The 23,849-nt window shown below is 41.2% G+C and overlaps 1 protein-coding gene across 3 annotated transcripts in view; it reads right to left on the bottom strand.

Moving 5' to 3' along the window:
* The window catches only part of AR (androgen receptor), a 233,061-nt gene extending 210,081 nt beyond the window's left edge, over window positions 1-22,980 (bottom strand). The window contains exons 1-2 of one of the 3 annotated variants that reach the window (XM_053917168.2): window positions 22,864-22,980; window positions 20,083-22,696 (exon numbers count right to left, since the gene is read on the bottom strand). In XM_053917168.2, coding sequence (XP_053773143.1) covers window positions 20,083-21,593 — 1,511 coding nt within the window. In that variant the 5' untranslated portion in view covers window positions 21,594-22,696; window positions 22,864-22,980. Of the gene's footprint in view, window positions 1-20,082; window positions 22,746-22,863 lie in introns of those variants that run through there. The other 2 variants (XM_024555323.3, XR_006654762.2) reach the window with 2 other exon arrangements.
* Between the last annotated feature and the right edge of the window lie 869 nt (window positions 22,981-23,849).

Here is a 23,849-nt window from a genome sequence, read left to right as displayed (position 1 = left end):
AGTAGAAGTCCTTTGATTTCCAATCTGAATGCACCATGATGAGTTTTGTAAACTCGGTCTAATCTCTTTTTGTGCCTGGATTTCAATTGCCCAGTCTACAAAAGGGGCCTGACCTCCAGGTTCCTCTCTAAATTCTGACCATCTCTGATTCTTTGGTATGAGCTTGCCCCCTTTCAACTAACTGTTTTGAATTTGTGTCTAGTGGAGAAGCACAATTAGTCCTTCAAAGTGGAAAGGAGAATAATGTTTTTTACCAAGTCAACAAATCCTTATTATATATAAAGAAGGAGAAATAAGCCCAGCCAAATACAGACATGCCTACTTGAAACAAGCCTCAAATGTTAAGTTTGAATAAATCAAAGGGGCTTTGGAGGGGTAAGAGGGGGAACTGGAGGGTCTACTCTCCTTTCCATCTCCTGAACACAGAGTGTATAACCCTCTTTTCACACTTGCTCAGTACATAATTAGCAGTCCACTTCCCTCAGCTCATAGTTACTACAATTGTACAGGGGGCAAAGTCCCATCTCTTAAGCCACACATGTTCAGGGTTTTAGGAAAAACAGGACAAAGTTATATCATTGAAGCATAGCATTTATTTTGTGACCATAAAAAAGCAACCATTTAAATCTTTAAGTCCTTTCTGAGTTTACAAAAACACTTTTAGACTTATCCTTTCATATATGAAATTAGAATTTATGTACTAATTTCCAGATGAGGAAATACTGACTCACAACTGTAACTTGTCCAAGGTTACATAGATAGTAACCAACAAAATCTGGACACAAACCCTGTATTTTAAGCATACATTCACTGCTCTTTCATGCATCCCAGTCTTCTTAACTCATGGTCCTGCTGGTATTCATTCAAATCCTTCTTTCACTTCAGTCCAACCAGAGGGAAAGAAAATCATGGCATAAACTCAGGGCTAAAAGTAATTCATATCTAGCTCCCACCTCCATGTCTTCACAGAAAATAGAAAAGTAGGAGTGGGTGAGGCACTTGGCTGAAGTGCTCTTGGAAGGAAGCCTTTCCCCATCATCCTCATTACTCCTAGTTCTCAAGGGACATTCTGGATAAGTTTATGAATCTCAGAAAGTAAAACAGAGATGACAAGTTGTCCAGGAAATTCACATCCCAAACTCATTTCTCCTGAATTAGCTGTGACTTTGATTTTCCATTTTACAGTTATCCAAGGCACTCAAAAGCCTGGAGCCACAGTGCCCAGGGAGGCTGTAAAAGCTTTTCTGAGGATTACTTAAATACATGCTACAGAAGAATCATGTTGAAGGGAGGCAAGAAGTTTTGGCTAATGGAGTGTAGACTTACTGGCCACTATGAAACGTAAAGCTGAAGTGGTGTGCAATGATGAAAACTGCAGTAAGGCCAGAGGACAAAAAAGTCAAAAATTGAAACTCAACTTGGTCCACATCCATCACGTTATTCACTGCATGTATGACCTTGAGCAAGTCCTTAGCCTCTTCGAGGTTCAGTTCCTCATCTATAAAGTGCAACTAATAACTGCCTAGGGTCAGATTAATGATTAAACAAGAAAATACATTGACAATATCTAACACTGCACCTAGCACTGAGAGGTAGATGCTCGAAAAATGTAATATTTGATCAGAATCAATTTACCCATGCTAGAAAAGAGCCTGGGTATAAGTGTTTAAAGCAAGTGGAATAGTAATGCTCTAGGTCTGCTTACCATTTATTTGGAAGAAATCTAAGATCAGCTCTTATACAATAATCCTTGTCACCTCAATCCTCTATACAATACATACATGAAGAATTAGAACTCACTAGGACTACCTAAGTCCCCCATAGCGACTACTTAGCAATCCCCCAGCTCCCAACTACCTTTACATACCCATCTCTCTCTCTCCACCCATCTCCTTCTCTTTACACCCATCTCTCCCTCCTTCTCTCTCCACCCATCTCTCTCTCTCTTTCTCTCTCACACACACCCCACCACAGGCTGCAACTTTACATTTCTGTTTTTAGTAAGACAGAAGTCAATTTAAAGGCAATATTTATATCAATGTACCCAAAATAAAAGATTTCCCCATTTTTAGAAGGGCCATTCTCACCGTGCAAAAGGGATATGACTTGAGATTTTGTTAATGGCATTTCTTAAGCAGCTGCTCTTATGTTTACTATTGAGATGTCATTCCCCAGTCTGTGAAATCTTTGAGATCTGAGACAATGTCTTATTTATTTCTCTTTGTACCCTCAGAATCCAGCACAGGATCTGGTACAAAGTTGGCACTTAGGAAATGTATAAATGAATAAAAGAATGAATTAGTGAATTAATACATGAAATGTTTATCATTTTACCAGATTAATATTGTTGATAATTAAAATCATGCTGCACAAAGAGTAGAGTGAGTCCTTAACTCAAAGTTGGAAGTAACGTTTCCAAATCAAACATGTGCTCATTCATCTATTCAATAAGAAATCTAAAAAATAGTCCTATAACCAAAAATTCATGTTCCAAATTCTGATTCCTCCACTTATTGTCCAAATTACTGTGGAATATCCCTTAATTGCCTCTGGTCTCAGTTTCCTTATTGATGAAATGGTGATGTGGATCCATTCAGTGCCTACCTCCAAACTGGTTTGAGAAACAAAAGAGATAATGTTCCTGAAAGTACTTGGTGAACTTTCAAGCACTTTATACTTCCAAGGAATTGAAATCATTTAGTCTCAAACATGTTCAATGGCTCCACTCCCATTTTCTAGTCCCTCCTATCAATTGGCTGTAACAAAGCAAGCCATCATATCCTCTGCAAACCATCTAAAAACTGAATGCAAAGGGGAAAGAATATACAAACATTGAATCACTATGTAGTGCACCTGAAATGTATACAATGTTATATTTTAATTATACCTAAATAAAAAAGAGGGGAAAGGGAGGTAGAGGTCTACATCTTCTGCAAGATTCAAGCAACTTCTGGCTTGCCTGATTTGTTCTATATCTTGGATATGGCTGCCTGAGTAAGTCACTACTGTCATACATAAAAGATCTTAATATCAACTTTTTAAAGTCATCCAAGTATCATCCTTTTTGGATCTACTCTGCCTCTCTGGCCAGAGGTAGTTTCAGCAAAGTGGGGAGGGGGTCCGTGAGGAAGATTTTGATGGGAGGGAGATGGCATGGTGGAAATGGAGTGGAAAGCTGTGCCAATCATGGGAGACTGATTGAGGAACTAGATGTGGGAAAAGTAGAGGAAGAAAGGCAGCAACAAAGAAAGAAAGAGAAGAGTTGCCTTGAGAGAGAAAAGGACTTGAAATCTGTGGAACAGGACTAAGGAGAAGCTCAAGGCTTTGTCAAATTTCAGGACTAAAGAAGCCCCAGTATGAAGCCCCAACAAGAATACTTGCTAACTGCTAGCTAATAAATTAAGAAGTGTAGTAGAGACTATAATATAAAAATATATATCGCTTTCCAGAAACTGGCATATGTTATGGTAACAACGTCAGTGAACAGAAACTGAAAAGGGAAGAGGGAAATGTGTATATCAAGCTGACTCTTTCATGCTACTCTCAGCTACCAACAGCAGGAGCATTACAATTCCAGACAGCTGACACACTGGTAGAAGTGTTCCTTCCATCTCACTATTACTCTTTTATAAACTAAGAAGGAAACCAAAAGTGATAAAATAAAAAGTCTGAACAATGCTGTCTAGAGTCTTGGGGGCTAGAAGTGGGTCATCTTTTCTGTCTTTATAGGAGAAAACCACGTAGATTTCACCATTCTACTTACTCTTCCATAGACTAGGGTATAGTCTTTGCCTCTTGCTTGCTCTTCGATGACTCAGAAGATCTTTAAATGTACCCATTCAAGGAGCTGCTCTAAGACAAAGTGAAAAAAATTTTAATCTGTTTGGGGTGTTGAAAGATGGTCAGGAAGGTACTGTGTTAACATGAGGTTCCAAAGCAATTCAGCACTGCTTGTAGCACTGTTTCTCTCTCTCTCTCTCTCTCTCTCTCTCTCTCTCTCTCTCCTTTCTGCTAAGAGGCTTGTTTTTGTTCTGCTGTCTGCCTTTTGCAATCTGTGTGGAGCACTAGGATGAGAAGGGGGTTGGTTCCAGGTCAGGGAAGGAGTCGAGGAAATTCATGCCCAGTGATTCTGTGGGGGAAGGAGACAGATGTGTGCAGTGGAGTGACTGGTTTAAATGTAGGGGCTCCAAACTCACCAAGGGCCCAGACTTTGGACTGGGTCATTCTGTTCCCTGTGGAGGACCATGACCTCTGGCTGAGAGGAGGTGTCTTCTCACTCTCCCTCTCTTCTCAGACCAGCTCGGTCTTGCACTTTGAAACAAGCATCAACTAGTAAAAGATTTCAAATGGACTAAGGGAAGTAACTTAGTAACTTGCCTTACCAAAGCAATTCATGCTCCCTATTATCTTCAATGACCTCACAGTTACATTCCAGCCAAAGCATTTTGGAGACTTGGAGCTTTGTGGAGAGGAGAAACAGACAGCAGTGGCCTGGGGAAAGACCCACATACTTCATTCTGAATCTAGCTGTGTGTTTTCCCAAGATCTGCCTGTCTGGTCTAATAATAATAGTAGTAATAGGACTTCCGGTCAAGATGGAGGCATAGGCACACACAGCTCACCTCCTTGCACAACAGAAGAAAAATGTCAGTAAATTACAAAACAACTATCACCCAGAATCATCAGAATATTGATTGTATGGAAGTCTGACAACCAAAGAATTAAAGAAATCACATTCATCCAGACAAATAGGAGGGGGCAGAGATGCAGAGACATGGAATGGGTGGTCCCACACCTACGTGTGGTAGATAAAAGTAGGGAAGGATACCTCAGAAGCGAGGGATCCCAACCCCACACTGGACCACCAAGCCCAGGATTCCAGTGCCAGGAAGAAAAGTCCCAATAACTTCCAGCTGTAAAAACTAGTGGGGATTGTGGCAGCAAAAGAGCCCGCATCATCATAGGACTAACACAGATTAACTCCTCTGGGCTCCAGCACTGGGGCAGCAGCTGGAAGGGCACTAGTGGCATATGGGAAGAAAATGCAGTATCTGGCATCAGAGCAAGTGCCTGGGGACAGCTTCCTCTCAAACAAAACTCCAGAGGCCAGGCAGTGGCCATTGTCCCTTTCCTGAGCCTTCCCCCACAGAGCCACAGAGTGGTGACAGCATATCTGAGACTCTATCACCTGGTTCACATGGGTTGCCCTGCCCTAGCAATTACCTAAGGATCTGCCCCATCCAACTTACAGGTGCACTTTTCTGCAATAGGCCATGTTACTAAGACATGGAATCAAAGCAGCTCTACCTAATACACAGAAACAAACACACAGAGGCTGCCAAAATGAGGAGACAAAGAAACATGGCCCAAATGAAAGAATAGAACAAAACTCCAGAAAAAGAACTAAACAAAATGGAGATAAGCAATCTATCAGATGGTGAGTTCAAAACAGTGGTTATTAGCTGCTCAAGAAATTCAGTTGGTGCTTCAACAGCATAGAAAAGACCCAGGCAGAAATGAAGGTTACGCTAAGTGAAATAAAGAAAAATTTACAGGGAACCAACAGTGGAGTGGATGAAGCTGAGAATCATATCAATGATTTGGAATATAAGGATGAAGATAACATTCAGTCAGAACAGCAAAAGAAAAAAGAATCCAAAAAACCAAGGATAGGGTAACAAGCCACTGGGATGATGTCAAATGGACCAACATTCGAATCATATGGGTGTCAGAAGGAGAAGAGAAAGAGCAAGAAATTTAAAACTTATTTGAAAAAATAATGAAGGAAAACTTCCCTAATTAGGTGAAGCAAACAGACACACAAGTCCAGGAAGCACAGAGAGTCCCAAACAAGATGGATGCAAAGAGGGCCACACCAAGACACATCATAATTAAAATGACAAAGGTTAAAGATAAAGAAAGAATCTTCTGTAAAAAAGATTTTATTTATTTACTTTCAGAGAGAGGGATAGGGAGAGAGAAAGAGAGGGGAAGAAACATCAATGTGTGGTTGCCTCTTGCATGACCCCTACTGGGGACCTGGCCCGCAACCCAGGCATGTGCCCTGACTGGGAATCGAACTGGCAACCCTTTGGTTTGCAGGCTGGCACTCAATCCACTGAGCCACACCAGCCAGGGCTAAAGAGAGATTCTTAAAAGCAACAAGAGAAAAGCAGATAGTTACCTAAAAGGTGTTCCCATAAGACTATCAGCTGATTTCTCAAAAGAAACTTTGCAGGCTAGAAGTATTCAAAGTGATGGAAAACAAGGACCTACAACCTAGGTTGCTCTACCCAGCAAAGCTATCATTTAGAATGAAAGGGCAGATAAAGTGCTTTCAAGACAAGGTAAAGCTAAAGGAGTTCATCATCACCAAGCCATTATTGTATGAAATGTTAAAGGGACTTATTTAAGAAAAAGATCAAAACTATGAACATTAAAATGGCAATAAATTCACAACTATCAACAATTGAATCTAAAAAACACACTAAGCAAACAAGCAGAACAGAAACAGAATCATAAATATGGAGATCATTTGGAGGGTTATCAGTTGGGAGGGGGCAGAGGGAAAATGGGGGAAAAGATGCAGGGATTAAGAAGTGCATATTGGTAGGCACAGAATAGACAGGGAGATGTTAAGAACAGTATAGGAAATGGAGGAGCCAAAGAATTTATATACATAGACATGAAGTAAGTGGGGGGAATGCCAGAGGGAATAGGGGGTGCTGGGTTGAGGGGGGCAAAGGGGGAAATTGGGACAACTGTGATAGCATAGTCAATAAAATATATATTAAAAACAATGTAAAAATAACAATAGTAATAATGAGTACCAATTATCAAGCTTTTATTTTGGGCCAGGCAAGATGTTTTATATTTATTATTTCACTTGTACTCAGAAGAACAATGAGGGAATATAAGTATCTTTATTTTAAAATGAGGAAACTGAAACTGGGTAAGATTAAGTGGCCCAGAATATGCAGTTGGTAATTGTCAGAGCCAGGATTTAAACTGCCAGATGTCAAAGTCTATGCCTGAACATCAACACACAATACTTTAGCCCTGATCCTAACTTCTTTCCCAAGAGCACTCAGCCTCTGTTGTTTATCAAAAATTCCTAACTCTGCAAGGTACACCTAAAATCATCCAAATGGACATTTTGGAATCATTTATAGGCTTTTAAATTATTAGGAAGCAACTGTGGAAATCAGCTACTATGAGTTCAAACTTCTGCCCTATATACATGGTTGAAAGGATGTGATGAATAAGGAGGGAACTTATTATTATTAAGATTATTAATTAATATTTCAACATCTACTAAGTGGCATGCCCTCTATATGAGTTGTTTTATTTAGTCCTCACAATAACACTGTGAAGAGAACAGTCTACAAATGAAGAAGCTGAGATTCAGAGTGGTCAAGTTACTCATTCAAAGTCATACGGTTGGTACGTGGCTGCACCAAAACTGAAAGCCAGGTGGATCTGATTGCAAAGTTCCTTGTATGTTCCTTTAGTCCCTCCTATATGAGGTACAAAAACACTTGGAGTAAGTAAGGAAGGCTCTCAAAATTTGCCTATGTCCCTGTTCTGACAAGGATGGTGAATTCAAATGCCTAGAAGAGTCAAGAAAGTAATTTAGGGTAGCTGGTGGCTGGGCAAAGCGGGAAGTACATGCCCCATCTAGGGGAGGAGCAACTGCTGGTTATTGCCATATAGGCCCAGCCATGCCAAACCTTCATTCTCAAAACTGGAAACCTGAATTTTTACATGAAATGTTAGAAACATACACACACATCCTCACACACACAAATAAAACTTATCGGTCCATATTGGCAACTTCTGATGTAGGTGAAGCCATGCTGAGAAAATAGTTTCCTTTTACTGAACTGCAATTGGTTCTCATTGGTTTTTTGGCCTTTGGGGTTCTACAGAAAAATATTTAACTCCTTTATTCAATGACAGTCCTTCAGATATAATGAGACACTATTTATGTCCACTGTTCAGTGCCTCCCTTCTCATGCCCAACCCAATATCTCAGCTTTTGCATGCTTTACAAGAGCAGATGTCCCATGAATACTGGGGTTGAACGTCACATTGCAAATGTGGTCTGACCAGAATTTAATAGAGTAAGACTGTCACTTCATTTAGTCTGAATCCTAATTTTCTATGAATGGAAGTAAGCTGTTTTGGCAGTCACTTAATACTATTGACTCAGAATCACTTAATAAAGAAATATTTATGGAATATGTACTATATGACAAGCTCTAAGCTATGTATTTTGTTTATCTTACATAAAGATATTCATGGAACAATATTTTCCCTAAAGAGGGTACAATTTGGGAAGACATATAATACATACACAAAAATAATTATAATTTAATGCACTCACTACCATAGTAATGGAGGAATAAAAATGGATAAATCTAAAAGATATTAAGCACTGACTTTTAAGTTATACCTAACATCCACCATGTCTTCTGATCCTCTCTCCCAAAAATCTTATAAACAAGAGATTTCTAACCCTCCTTTACAGATGAGGAAATTGAAGCTTACATTCTTTCAACCATATCATGTTACGGAGAAACCATATCATGTCATAGACATTACCTCTCAATGGGTGAGGGGGATGGGAAATTTCATCTTGTAGAAGACTATTAGAGCTAAGCTTAGAATAATGGATATTATTAAAATTTAAATAGCCTTCAAAGCCAAAGAATAATGGGAAAAAATAACAAGTTGAAAGAATAAAGAAGTGGGGGCAGTTAAGGTGACAGTGACTAGATCCATTTGGCTGGTGTTTAAGATTTTTATAAAGGAATTAAATATACTGAGGCTGGAAAAATAAACCAGACAATAAGAAGCCTCAAACACCAGACTTAAATAATTTTGAATTTTATATATAAGCAAATGGGGACGGGCTGTAATTTCAAACATGCATATGTAACTGCTCAGCAAAGCTTCCTGTGTTCTAAGCATTGAGAATAGATAAGTTAGAGTTCCAACCCTCAAAGAGCTTATAGACTAATGAATGTTTAAAGGAGGATACTAATAATATTGTAGCTGAACTTTGGGAATGTTAATATGGTGTGATGATTACAACATGAATTAGCGACCAGCAGAGAGGACTAGAGAGAGAGCAGGCATGAGCTCCCTGCACTAATCCAGGCAAGAGCTGATGAGGATTTGAACTCAAATAGAGGGAATTACTTAGAAGGCTTTCGAAAACAATATACAATTTCACTACTCCTAAAGCTTTAAGAGCAGCTTTTCCAGAACATTGTGGGATCATCTCTGATAGAAAACTCTGAATCTGGAAGGATAGCGATGTCCCCAAAGAAGAGCCCACCCTTTTGAATTCCACATCTGACCTGCTATATTTGAAGTCAATCCAATACCTCAGAAAGGCTCAGCAAATGTCCAAAGCAAATGACACATCACCTGAAAATATGAGCATGGTTAACATTTTTGGTCTATTATTAGGTAGTTGGTGACTGAAATGTCTCAGTCTAATTTGGTCTTTTTTACTTAAAAGGCTGATCAAACAGGTTTTTCAAATGAACAATTGGAAACTCCCACAAACTACACACTTGCTAACCTTTGTATTTTTAAACAAAGGTTAAAGGAAATGGAAGCAGTAAACACACCCAAAAACATGTTTTGGAATCCTCCTCACCCAAACATCAGGTTTTCCACCTTTACTCCCAACTCTCAGTTTATGTGATTTCTTCATCTAACTAGAGGTTGTACAATGCTTCAGAGAAGTAGCCCAATATAAGTTTAGAAAGATTCTTTTTCTTATGTAATGCAAATTTTTAAAATAAATGTCTAAGTAGTTGTTTTTGAGAGTAGCAAGATTGTACCTTCCTTTAAAAAAAATCTGGAGAGAAGCAGACTTTAATAGTTGCCTCCTTCCATTACCACAATAACAAAAATGTCATCTGACAACCACGTTCATGACTTCCTATGGAATCCTTCACAACCAATTTGGGCCTAGGACAAAGGTAGCATCTTGTCATACTGGAAATTTCCCCTTCTTATTTAGGGGAAATCCTACATTCTGACATTTTTCTTCATTTGTCCAATATCTAGGAGGAGATTGATTTTTTGACCATTATCCCCATTCTCTGTCCAATGTTGTTGATGGAGAAAATTAATTTAAAAAAATAGGTTAGGGGTTAGCGTGGTAAAGAAGGGGAAATGGAGGGAGATAGGTCAGTGTGAGAAGGGAGCCAGAGTGACAGAATGAAAAGAGGCCTAGTAATCTGGAGTCTCAAATTCAAGCTCTGGTTCTGCTAGTTACTCACCATGTGACCTTGGTTAAGTTCCTTTCCTCCTAAGAGACCTTAAAAGAACCTGCTGTAGTTTAAGGATTACAGTTGCCCAATGTTTCAAGTTCAGGTACAATGTTTTGTACCTTTCCCCATAATGATGCCTCAGAATAACACTGAGAAAAGAAACACCAAGTTGGAATCCAGGAGAACTGAGCTTGTGCTCTAGTTCTGTTGCCGACTTGTTTTACCATGGACAAGATGCTACCCTTCTCTAGGCTTCTATAAAGTAAAAGGGCAGAGGGAAGAGGGTACCAAAGGCCTAGGTGATCTTTGAGGTTTCTTGTAATCATCTTGAAGAGCAGAAAAGCTGAGAGCACTGCATGAAAACTAAGAAGAAGCTATCAGGATGTTCACCAGATAATTCAAACTTTACACACCATAAACCAAACTCTTGATTCATAACTACTCACATACCTATTTGCTCTGCCTACAATCTTCACGATTTTAGTAAATAGTAATCACATTTTTCAAATTGTTCACATGTTAAATTTGACAATAAGCCTTGATGCCTCTCTTTTTCTCACAATGAATATCTAATCTGTCAGTAAATGCTGTCACCTGTACCATCAAAACACATCCAGAATTGAGCATCTTCTCATCTCCTTCAAGCAAGACCACCCTGGTGTAAGCTGCCATCATCTCTCACTCAGATCACTGCAGTAGCCACATCTCCCTGCTTCCCTCTTGCTCCTACAGCCTCTTTGTCACACAGACAATAAGTAAACAAACAAATGTACAAAAAATCAAATGGTACAAGATATGAAGAAGAAGGATTGTGCTAAAATGTTGGATCACGTTATTCCTCTGCTCAATACTTTCCAGTGGTTCCCCATATCAAAGTAAAAGATGGAGTCCTAACAAAAACTTGTGATGTTCTTCATTAACTCTGATCTCATTTTTTATCATTCTCCATTTAGTTAAACCAGCCTTACAGGCCACCCTGCTATATATCCTTCATCACAACAACTTTGCTCCTTCCTCAGGCTTTTTGCAGTTATGGGTACCTGTGTCTGGAATATTCTAACCCCAGATATCCCTATGGTTCACTTCCTCACGTTCTTCAGGTCTCTGCTCAAATATCAGCTTCTCAGTAAGGCATTCCCTGACAGACAAATACACAATGGTCCCTCACACTATTAATCTGTATCCCCCACACTGTGCTAAGCTATTCGTCATGACATATTACTTTTGATATATCTACATGTGTCCTCTCACTAAACTGTAGAGTCCACAGAAGGAGGAATTTTTGTCTGCCTTGTTCATTGCTGTGTCACCAGTGCCTAGTATAACATTTGGCATATAATAAATGCTCAATAAGTAGTTGTTAAATAAGTGCAGTCTGTAAAGCAGGATAACAAGGTTACTGGCACCCAGAGCTCCCATACAACCCAATCCATCCACCTGGTTAGTAAATAAGAGATCCAGAAGCCTTAAGAGCTTCGCCAGTCTGTGTTATTGATACCAGTTAAGGGTTTGTGCCTCTCTGAATCTCCTATTTTTAATCTATGAGGTAAGAGGGACATGTGATAAATGAAAGAGGAACACAATTTAAGGATGAAAGAATGGGGATGAAATCCCAGCTCTGCCACTTTGAAGCTGTTTTACTTTAGACATGTTACCTACCTTCTCTGAACATAAAATTAACAATGGGAATAACAACATTATAATAGTATGAATAATATTATAATACCATGAAATTGGCTACTGGTATAAGGTAAAATGAGGATTAAATGCAATAACAGAATTTAAAACTGCTCTGGAAACTGTTAAGTGCTACTGGAATATGTTTGACGTTGCTGTTCCCTGCACCACTTCTGGAAAAGGTATCAAGGAGTCAAACAGTGTTACTAAAAAAGTTTTGTGTTTTGGGAAAAAACATCCCATATAAAATAGTAAGTAGTACCATAGCTTATTTATTGCCCGGTACTAGGTGATTCTGGCTCAAGTTAGCCTGTGATGTGCTGAATACACTAAAGGAGGTCAACCATTCCTACGAAAATTCTGCTGCAAAGAACCTATATGAAGGACCATGGACAACGGTGTGGGGATTGACTATGGAAGTGGGGATGGGCTTCGTGGAGGGGGCAAAGGGGAAAAATTGGGACAGCTGTAATAGTATAAGCAATAGAATATTAAAAAAGAAGGAAAGAAAATTTTACTGCAGGACACTTGCAGTCCCCCTCGTGGCCATATAGTAGAACTACAGTTCCATAAGCAAGTTAATTCACCCTGCAGAAAACAGAGCACCCGATTAAAGAGTAGGCTATTTCATAAAGCTACATCATCTAATTTAACAAAGCCCTTATAAAAAACATTTTCATGTACTCCTTACTCCACAAATTCTTTAATTTGTCTTCTCCCTTGAGTCACTTAACCAACAGCCTGAAACCCCATTTTATACACAACCTCAAAGCATGCTACCATGTCCAAAGGAAACCTTGAGAATAGACTAGTAATTCTTGATCTGACCACCAAACTGGGCATCTTCATTGGCTGTCAAGCCAAACTTAGACCAATTAATCCCTTTAACTTAATTAATTCCTCATATATTGCAGAGTTTTATAGTCAAAGGCATCAAAACATTATTCCAGCAAGGGCAATGATACAGCCAAAGGAACTGAGGAAGAAAGTAGTAACTAACTTGACTGGAGTGGTACTGTTTAAAAAGCAGAAATAGATATCAACCCCTTAATTGAATTCATTCATATTGTCTTTCCCAGGCATCACCTTCTGGTATTTGAAATGGCCGTCAAGACCTATAATCTATTGCTTGAGTTTAATCATGACCCCACCTAATCAAAAAAGGATAAGATGCAGTCACAGGTAATATTGCTAACCACGTCAGCTGACTTTGATTCATTTCTTTTTTGAAGGCATACATTTCAGAAACCCATACCATACAATCCAGCATCTCATCATACTGACACAATGGCGTTGCCTTTATGGTTTTTTAATATATAGTTATAAGGTTGTTGAGGGCATTGACCTTAAGATTCTCCCTGAGTTGTGTCCCCTTTACCCTGATCTCTTCCTAGCACACAGATAGGCATATACCAGGTGCTTACTGAAGAGTAGTAGATTGATGGATACATTTTTTAAAATAATTTTATTAGGGTGATCTCTGAAGACAGCTAGGTCCCAGTAGGACGTTTTGTCCAGTGGCCTACAGTTCACTGACCATTATGAGGACACAACAGTTATAGCTGATTAGATATGCCCTTAGCCTAGAGTGTTAATGAGGCAAGAGTTTCTTTAAAAGTGAATTTTACCTCTGCTTCATGCTTATAGAGTGAATTCCAGAAAAGAAGCCCAAATTATATAAAAGTAAATGAAACATTTCCTCATCTAGAAATACACACCAAAAGGAGTGGTGGCATTTACTTTATCCAAAGGACAACATATAAAAACAAAATTATGACTCCAGCTGTTTACATAAACTTAAACATAAGCCAAATATAGCTAGTGATTTCTTTGGCCTAGTTTGCATTTCTTATCCCTTTGTGTCAGTTTTCTGTATAGAAATGATTAGTCCTCATCCCCTTGGTATTAGTTCCCAGTTCTTCCTAAAAATAAGACTGTTAAGTGAGTAAACTTTATTAGGTTTCTTTTATACTGTTCTCTAAAGACCTGAAAATTGTTGAGACACTCTTCCTATTCATCTAGGAAGGGGCTGTCATTACCAATTCTAATTCACAGCTGGAAAAAAAAATGAGAGCAGTGTCCCTAAGCAGCCTTCACACAGGACAAAACAAAGTATGCTTTAACTTTCAACACAGCAGCAAATACCTTCTGCCTCTTAAAGTCCTAGAGGTGTTTAAAACTCCTCTCAGCAAAGTTGCAGGATACAAGGTCAATATACAAAAATCAATTATATTTCTAAACACTGTCAATGAACAATTATATTTCTAAAGTTGGCAATGAACAATTTAAAAAGGATATACAAATCATAACCAGTTTGAAATATCATATTCCACCCACTATGATAGTTATAATTAAAAAGAGAGACAATAACAAGTATTGGAGCTGGACAAATTGGACCCTTCATATATTGCTGGTGAGATTGTAAAATGGTACAGGTACTTTTGAAAACAGTTTTGAGAGTTCCTTAAAAGATTAAACAGAGTTATTATATGACCCAGAAACTCCACTCCAAACATTGTATCCAAAAGAATTGAAAACATATGTTCAAAAAAATTCCTATACATGACTGTTCATAGTAGTATTATTTATAATACTTAAAAGGTAGAAAAAAGACAAATGTCTATCAACTGATGAATGGATAGATGAGTTGTGGTACATCCATATAATGGAATATTATTTGGTTATTAAAAAGAATGAGGTACTGACATGTACTTCAACATGGATCAATACTGAAAATATTATTCTATGTGAAAGAAGCTAGTCACAAAAGACCAAATACTATATGATCCTATTTATATTAAATGTTAGAATAAGCAAATTCACAGAGACTGAAAGCAGGTTGGTGGTTGATAATTGCTCAGAGTTGGATGAGGGGAGTTTGACTGCTAAGTGATTGAAATGTTCCAAAATTGATTGGAGTGATGACTATACTCTGAATATTCTAAACTCATTGAACAGTACACTTTAAATTGCTGGATTATACATATTGTGAATTATGTCTCGTAAAGCTGTCATTAAAAAAAATACAATTCAGGTACTGCATGATTTAAAATGGCAGCATTCTCAAGTAATCAGCACTTTAGAGCTATAAGCTTCTCTAGCTGAGCCACTCTTAATCCTGCTGTGGCTTACAAGTTGGCAACAGGAATTGGTGTGATAGAGAATGTGTGACAGCACCCATGAGTGTGCAAGGAATTGTGCATAATTCAGTCTATCATCTCTGTGTAGCAACGACTGAAAGTAGCCCTTACAGTGCAAAAATGTAAAACATTATCTGTCAGGTGGGAAGCATTGAGAAAAAAGCTGGAAGGGAAGCTTCAAGGAAAAAGCTGAAGGGCTGCTCTACAAAGCTTTCCCTGCATGGTAAACAAATATTATAGAAAATGCAACTATTTCTACTTTTCAACTAACAAAGGGCTATTCACTAAGCACTTTCTGGTGTGCTAAAATCTACATGAGTGCAACTGAATAAGCCGGAAGACACTGGGTCTTTTATTTGAAAAGAGTGTAATATAAATATGAGCTTTCATAATTCTCTTCAGTATGATGAATACCAATCAATACTGGTTAACTGTATATAACTTTATAAGCAATGAAAAAAAATCATCTTTGTGGTTAGGATGAAGATAACTTACTTGGAATTCAACATCTCAGAACTTAATAGAATGCTGGCAAAGGAAGTCTGAGGTAGAATAATTTCTTTCAATATTATTCTTTGTTTTCAAATGATTAATTTACATCTGTGTATAAGCCCAGCCAGACACTAATAGTAAGCACCCTCGCATGCACATTAGGTACTTCTTGTGAAAGTGCTATGGTGATCTGACCCAGGCAGAGCTGTCTCAAGAGGGAGAGGGTCGAGTTCTTCGCAGGCTTTGAGAAAAGGTTGCTGAAATGACCAGTAGACACAGAGAAATAAAATAAAGATCAAGAGAGAGACAGAGACAGTAGCCAGAAAAATACTTAATAAATTGCCAAGTCCTCAAGCCATATAGTTCAGCTGTCTCAGCTATTGTTGAATCAGGTTCTAACCTCAAGATAAAAAAGTCCAGCTATTCATTTTGCTATCGCCTCAAGTCATCTAGTCCTAAAAGAGAGAAATTGGGGTTGATCTGATTTGTTACTCTCCAGGTTAAAAAAATTTTTTTTAAGAGCACTCCACAGGAGTACTGAGAAAAACATCCTGAAAAGTAGGAAGAAGAGTCTACATTTCAATGTCAAAAGCATGAAAGGAGTGGAAAGAAAGAAAATCAGGGACAGCCAGGCAGCACTTGAAGAAGCTGCAAACAAAGAGAAAATGGTGGCAGTAAGGGGTGGAGAGAGGTTTCCTTCTCCCTCTCCTATCAACCTCACAGAACTTGACTTTTGTTTGTTTTTTATTTTTCAGAATCATGATTTCAGGTTTGGGTATAAAATAGCCCCTTCTTTGCTACACACAGCAGCTTTAATCTCCCTCTTGAGCAGAGTTCTGAATGAAACTGGTAGTCTCAATAGCACCATGACAAAAAATAATAATAAAATTGTCCATGCTCCTAACTCCACCAAGAGTAGCCACATTAGAAATATGAGTGAGGAGGCCAAGGAATTCTTTGTTTTAAATGCATACATGTACAGCAGATGAGCAAATTACTACAGGTAGAAAATACTTAAAGAAAATTAAGTGTGCCAGCAAATTCAATCTATTAACTTAAATTTTACAGGTGAAAGAATGTAAGTCTGATGAGGTAAAATTAGCACTGGTAAGAAAGCACCACAAAGTGAGCCTGAGATTAGAAGACTGTAAGGTTCTTCGAAAATATGTATCACTGATGTTAGCCTTTGGTCGACCTGAGAGAGATACTCTGTAGACAAAAAAGAGAAGCCTTCCATGGCTACATCTTGCACACATTTAAAAAAAAAAAAAAGATACCAGCCAGTGTGGCTATTTGGTTCTCAGATTTTGATTATTGGTACCCAGAAAGAACCCACCAGTGATTTGCTGACCATGGAGAAAGGACTTTTTCCCCCAATATACTGATCCTTAAGGCCCATGGACAGAGAGTCAGTCTATCTTGATCCCAAAGCAAAATTCTGCTTTACAAAACAAACTGCTCTGTTAAAGGTAGCCATAAAAAGTTGCTTGACAACTGAGGAGGGGAAAGGAGATGGAAAGGGGAATTAATAAAATGACTTATTTCAAAATAACTAATAGAGAAAGACAGTATTTGCCAATCTTAAAGTACTACTCAAATATTAGTTATTATGAAGAGCAGAACCAAATACCAAAAGAAAATTTAAATTTTCTTTTTGCATCTGGATAATTTATCTAAACTGCAATTCTAATTTCTTGCTCCCCTGGGCCTTAACTACCAAGAATAAATATTTGTCATATTATTGTTCTGTTTGCCAGAACATAAAGGGAACTACTTTTGTTAAATGGGACAGTGGTCAATTAACAGAGTCGTAGTCTTGTTTGATCTCTGAAAGAAGACAGCTCCATAAAATATCACCAGGGTTGTACATAAGCCCTATCACTTTTTATGACTCCTTGTGTTCAAACCACATGGTAAATTAAGAAAATAAAGACCACCTTCAGCCTCTCCTCTCTCCCCAGAAACATTGTAAATATATAAAAACACAATTATTCCACAAGTTACTAAAGTTTTAAAAATTTCCACTTCTATAATTAACTAATGTATATGAACACACAAACACAGTTAGAGAAAGGGGAAAATCCAATACACATTATTGGAGACCTCTAGAATTTTGAGATTTTTAACTCAAAGTTGGCATGCAATACAGAGAAGGTAGAAGCTCTGGGTTTGGCTTTTTGAAAATCCCTTGCCTTTTACTAAATTGTGCCTCTAAGAAGTGAGGGGAAGAAAGAAAAGTAAGAAAATATCTATCTATAGATTGGGATTGGTTGTATTCTGATGAAGTTGGTATTTCAAAAAACTGACTCAAGAATTTTCTATATTTTAGAAATGATTTTTTTTTGTCAACCCACAGGATAGGAACACCAGTTTTCCCTTTCACCAGACTGCCATAACTAGTGCAGCAATCAGAAACCAGGGAAGATTCAATAATCTTGTACTTTGTTTGAACACTGAAAAGTTCTCATTAGTTAAGGTAATTAAGCAAGTCTTTCTAATAGAGAACTTTTTCTATTAAGACCTGGGATAAAATCACCTATCTTACTGCACACCTGATAGTAAGGAACGTTTTGCTCTCGATAGCCACTTCCTGAACATTTCAGGTTGTTTCTTGGAAGGTACCCATTCCTTAACAAATATGTGGAATCGTACATTTCCTCCCTGTTAAGTGAGTTAGTTGGAGGGGGCATGCATTACAGGGAAGGTTCCAGTGTCTGGTTTTAGCCTAATGGTAGGTCAAGAAGAAACTTTGATATCCCCTGCCCCAGAAAAGTTCACAGCAGAAGAGGGCTTCACTGACTAGCAACAGCCCTTCCAAAAGAATAATTAACCCTACCAAGTAAATCTGTTCTTAGAAAATGAAAAAGATCTTTTATCTGACAGTATAACCACTTCGCAAAAACACTATAAATGAACCTTTTAAAAATCCTGTAAGTCAAACTTTAAAACCCTAATAGAATGTAAAGCTTGGTAAGAAGATGTTTTTTCAATAGCCCAGAAAATATTTTAGGAAATCTTATCCTCCCGCTCTCTTTTGTAACACCATGCTATGAACTTTCCAAGAACAGAAGCACCAGTGAAAGGAGGTAAATTGTTTGATCTAAGTTGCCAAAGATGCTAACACTAACAATGAAATTTGAAAAGCCACAGAGAAAAATAACACAGATATAGTCAACAACAACTATATGCAGAACAATACACAAGTCAATGGGGACATCAGCACCCAGCAAACCTGAGGAGTTAGTTCCCCAGTCAATATAGTCCCTCCCTCACAGAGATAAACTAATATATCAGTTTGTTGGGGGGAAAAATCATCAACATGATCTGCAAGAAAATGAAAAACTGTGGTAAGGAAGATTTTCAATAAGCAAGATGAAACTGACTGCCTCTTTTCTCATTTTCTAATTAAAACTTTTGGGCAAGATTATATAGCTCATAGGTCCCTAACAGTTCTTATTCAATTTGTTAACAGTAACGGCTCATGTTTGAGAATGTTCTTACAATAAAGGACTGTACTGAAAACCCTTACTCTTTCCTCCCAAAAGCAGATTTCTGAGCACTCCGTAATTTCAGGAAATCCTTTAAAACTTTTTCCAACACTTTTATAAATCAGACCTAAGTCTGGTTAAAGTCTTTACTTAAAAAAAGTTCTCTTTATAGATCTGGTGCAAACCTGAAGTAGAGGACTGATGATCTGTTATAATCCACAGAGAAAAATAAACTATTTACAAGAAAAAAACCCAAGCAGCTACTTCCAACATAGTTAAACTGTGAAGGTAAATCCTGCCCAGTGTTCACTAAGAAAATTGTCCTTAATCGTGCCTGGTTGGATTCTCTGTGCTGACCTCCAATCCCTCGGCAAGACCTCAATTGTTGCCAGGGAAGGAATTTCACACAGCGGGCCCTTAGAACTCTGAGACCACCTTGTTCGTCTAATGCGACACTCCATTTTATCTCTTTGAAGGAGGCGGGCTGAGAAAACCCTGGGCCACTCTTTTTGCCTCTAACCTGCCAAGACTGGCCACAGGCTGGAGGGCAAACTTTAACAAACTCTAAGAGAAACTGCTCGTATTTTTTCCACGTTCACAGATTTGGGGAGTGGAGGAGAAAAATTAGTGGAGGGATTAAGAGCTTTATTTCCGACAGTGGCCCTTGAGATTGGATTTAAGTTTGGAGACCTGGGGAGTCAAGCAGGATTTAGGAGGCCAGGAGTGGAGAATAGTCAAGGAATTTGGAAGGGCAGGAACCAGCACCCAGGGTCTTAGCAGCAGTTATTGGGGCACAGCGTGAGGGTTGGGAGCACTAAGGTGAAATCTTAGGTAGGCCTGGAGTCCAGGTAAAGCTCCCAATTTAGGGCAGTCCTTTCTATGGAACCCCGTTGGGTTTTCCCAGCGGCAGAGTGTTCATGCCAAAAGAAGATATACCCCAGAACACAGACTGACTCAAGGCTGAAAGACATATTTCTAAATGAGGAAACTTACCGCATGTCCCCATAAGATCCAGAGTAGCTCTCCATCCAGGGGCTCATCTCGCTTTTGACACAATTGGGACTTGAATATGGCACTCTACTCACCATGCCGCCAGGATACCACACATCAGTTGGGGGGCAGTCACCTTCCTGACCAGCCAGCCCTTGAGGTGGCCGAGTGTAGCCATAGGGGGCTACAGCCCCGGCCTCCCCTGTGTTGCCGCCACCACCACTGCCACAGGGCCCATACAGCTGGCTTTCTTCACCCGCGAAGAGAGTGTGCCAGGAAGAGGAGGCAGCTGAGGGTGAGCCTGAACTGGGTCCCGCTGCACTCCCGCCATGCAGGCTCGCCAAGTCCCCATAGCGGCATTGCGCCGCTGCAGCTGCCCAGGCGCTGCTGTAGTCCAGCGAGTTCTCTAGCTTGATGCGGGCTTGAGGATGGTGCGGCGGTGGAAGGGGTGGCGGCCCGGCCACGGCTAGTGAAAAGTTATAGTAGTCGCGACTCTGATAAGCCGCTGCCTCTTCCAGTGCTCCAGACTTGTAGAGAGACAGGGTGGATGGCAGCTCAAGTGTTCCGGAGACTCCTGTTTCAGCGCTGCTAGAGCAGCTCAGGCTCTCGCCTTCCAGCCCTTTTGGGTAACCTGCCTTGAATGGGGAATACTCAGAAGTCTCTTCAGTGCCCTTGCCTGGGCCGTCATCCAGCAGAGAACCTTTGCATTCCGCCAGCTGGGCGCAAGGAGTAGGACGCACAGAAGGTGGACCTCCCAGGAGCGGAGCATACATGCAATCCCCTCGAAGCTGTTCCCCAGGATTCAGATGCTCCAATGCCTCAACACCCAAGCCCATAGATACTGACACTGCCTTACACAACTCCTTGGCGCTGTCCGAGATGGCAGAACTGCCCCCTAGGTAATTGTCCTTGGAGGACGTTGGAGCCCCAGCGGCCTCCCTCGCTCTCCCACTGCTGCTGCTTTCAGATACTACCTCCTGCTGCTGTTGCTGCTGCTGCTGCTGAAGCAGTTGCATGGTGCCGGCCTCGCTCAGGATGTCTTTAAGATCGGTGGAGCAGCCGTTTAAGCTCGGGAAAGTGGGGCCCAGCAGGGACAACGTGGATGGGGCAGCTGAGTCATCCTCGTCCGTAGGTGCTGGCGGCTGCTGCTGCAGCCCCTTGCCGGCAGCCGAGGGGACTCCAGGCTCCGAGATGCAGCCACTCTCTGGGTGGCCCTCGGGAGGTGACTGCTGTTGTGACGGCTGCTGTTCATTCTCCAGGGCCAGGTAGCCTGTGGGGCCTCTGCTCTGGGCTTGTGAAGATCCATCCTCACCCTGCTGCTGCTGCCGGGCACTGGTCTCCTGTTGCTGCTGTAAATGGGCACCGGGAGGTGCTGCACTCGCGGCCTCGGGATGCCGGGGTCCCGGGGTCTGGACCACTTCTCTCACGCTCTGGAACAGGTTCTGGAAAGCTCCTCGATAGGTTTTGGACGGCGGTCGTGGGTAGAGCCTCCCCAGCCCTAACTGCACCTCCATCCTTGAGCTTGGTTGAATCTTCTACCTAATTCCTTTATCCTGTTTCCCTTTCTCTTGCTGAGAAGAGTTCAACAGGCTGTGATGCGGTAGTCACTATAGCTAGCTACCTACCTGCGGAAAGCTCCTGGGAAAGAAACTTGCAGGAATAAACACATGAAATTTCTCTGACAGCCTCAAAGTCTTGTGCAGAGGAAAACACAGGTTGGACAAAATCTGCCCTGCTAGGCTCACAGTCCGTTCCTCAATACTTGGAGGGTAGATTCAATACATGCTCAAATCTTGAAAGAAAAAAATTAAAAGAAAATTCTCCGTCTTCCAGATTGTGTCCATTGAAGCAGGTGCAAATAGGAATGTGGTTATTGTTTTTCTCCCCCCTTTCCTTTGGTTTTGTTCGGGGTTGAGTGAGGCTTTTCTGTTTGTTTTTGTTTTGGCTACTGAAGACCTGATTGCCTTTTCATTCTTTGATCTTTGGTCCCAAAAAATGGCTAGGGGGCGGGGGCGTGCAGGGCGAGGTGGAGAAGGAGTGAGGGTAACCTAGGGGCTCACCCCGCGTGCCGCCTAACCAGGCAGGTCCTGGCTGCACAGCTGAAGTGTCTCCGAGATCGCCTAGCTTCCCCAGAGCCGTCTTCTCAACGCAGGACTAGCTTGTCTGCTTGAAGCCAAAGGGAGTTACCTCTCTGCAAACTCGGGCTGGCTGCGCTGGGCCGACTAGAAAGTGGAGGGGAAGTGTGGGGGGGTGGGTAGAGGGGAGCGGGTGGAGGCAGCAGCAAAAGAGGAGCCCCAGGAAGGGGTAATGGGGTGGAGGGAAGGAAGACAAAGACAGCCGTCAGTCCTACCCGGTACTTTCCTTGCTTCCTCCGAGTCTCTAGCTTTCAAAAACTTCACCGAAGAGAAAAGCGTAGCTCCGGGGCGGCGGCTTCGAAGCCGCTGCGCTGCAAGAGGCGTTGGCAGCCGCCACAGCCCGGCTGGGGCTGACGCGGGCGTCCCTTCGGCTCCTGTCCCGCACCGGAGCGGCTAGCTTGGTCACTTTCCCTCCGCTGCCTCCTCTGCCTCCAAGTTAGCGTCGCCCAGCACGTTGGCTCCCTGAGATCTCAGAGGGTGAGCTGGGAAGTGGAAAGCAAATGCAACAGTTTGCGAGTCCGGTCCCGCCCCGCCGGGCAGGCCCCTTTGCCTTCCCACCTCCTTTCTCCCTCCCCTCCCCTTTCCTTTTTTTCCCCTCCCCTCTCCCCCCTCTACTCTTCCCTTCCCTCCGCTTCCCTCCCTTCCCCACCCCGCGCACTAATGCCGAGTGGCTTCATAGAAACAAGTGTTGGCGCAGCGTGGGTGAAAGCAGAAGAGGATCGCTCTAGTCCAGGAAGACCCTAGCTTCCTGGTACCTCCTACTTTCCGGGACCTGGTTTTAGGCGCTAGGGCTGAAGCTTTAACCCGGGGCTTTATTTGCGGACAGGGCTAGCGCAGCTCCCAGAGGCCAGCACTTACAGATTTGGTTTCGAAGTCCAATCTCAAAACAGACACTGTGCGCGTGTGGGAGGGGCAATAGGAGTATCAGCCCCTTCGGCTAGGGACTACATTCAACGCAGACTGAGAAGTGCGGACTGGAGGGTCTTCTACAAACTGAAGACAAGCTATTGCCAAGTCAGCAAGTACTTGTTGAAATCTTTCAGATTCCTCCATAGGCGTTGATTGGGCTTTGTGGCATGGTACCAGTTGCTCTACGAACCTCTCCCTGGGAACCAGTAATCATCTCTGTCTGTTCACCCTTTCCTGTCTGGAAATGCCTCCAACCACACACGCTTCTCACCTATCCAAATGTGCAAAGGCAAAATCACCCAGGCAAGCAGGCAAACACACAAAAACCAAAAACTCATGTCATGTACACAGGGACATCGATTTTGTCCAAGGTATTGCAGACGTTTGTTACATACAGGCAATTCCTTTTCTAAATTGCTTTTGTATATTTGTAAGCTTGCAAGCTGCACTATTCAAAGACTGGGACCTACATAGAACTGCTTTTCTTCCTCTTGGTGGACAGCCAGTAGTGGAGAGTGACATGGGATACTGCAGTTGCTCTTCTGTGGAGGAGATCCCATAGTCCCTGCGGAAAGATGGACAGGCAGGTGGAAATGAAGTCGTGGAGGCAATGGAAGGGTAGACCTGTAGGAAAGGATGTCTCCTTTGTGTTGACAGGGGCCCTGTGCCTCCCCAGCTTTTAAATTCCTTAGATTTTTGGATCTGGCCGTGTCTATCTGTCCCAGG

This window comes from Desmodus rotundus, chromosome X, assembly GCF_022682495.2.
Source record: "Desmodus rotundus isolate HL8 chromosome X, HLdesRot8A.1, whole genome shotgun sequence".
NCBI lineage: Eukaryota > Metazoa > Chordata > Mammalia > Chiroptera > Phyllostomidae > Desmodus > Desmodus rotundus.
The sequence above is the reverse complement of the archived record's forward strand: the minus strand, read 5'-3'. Positions and strand labels throughout refer to the sequence as shown.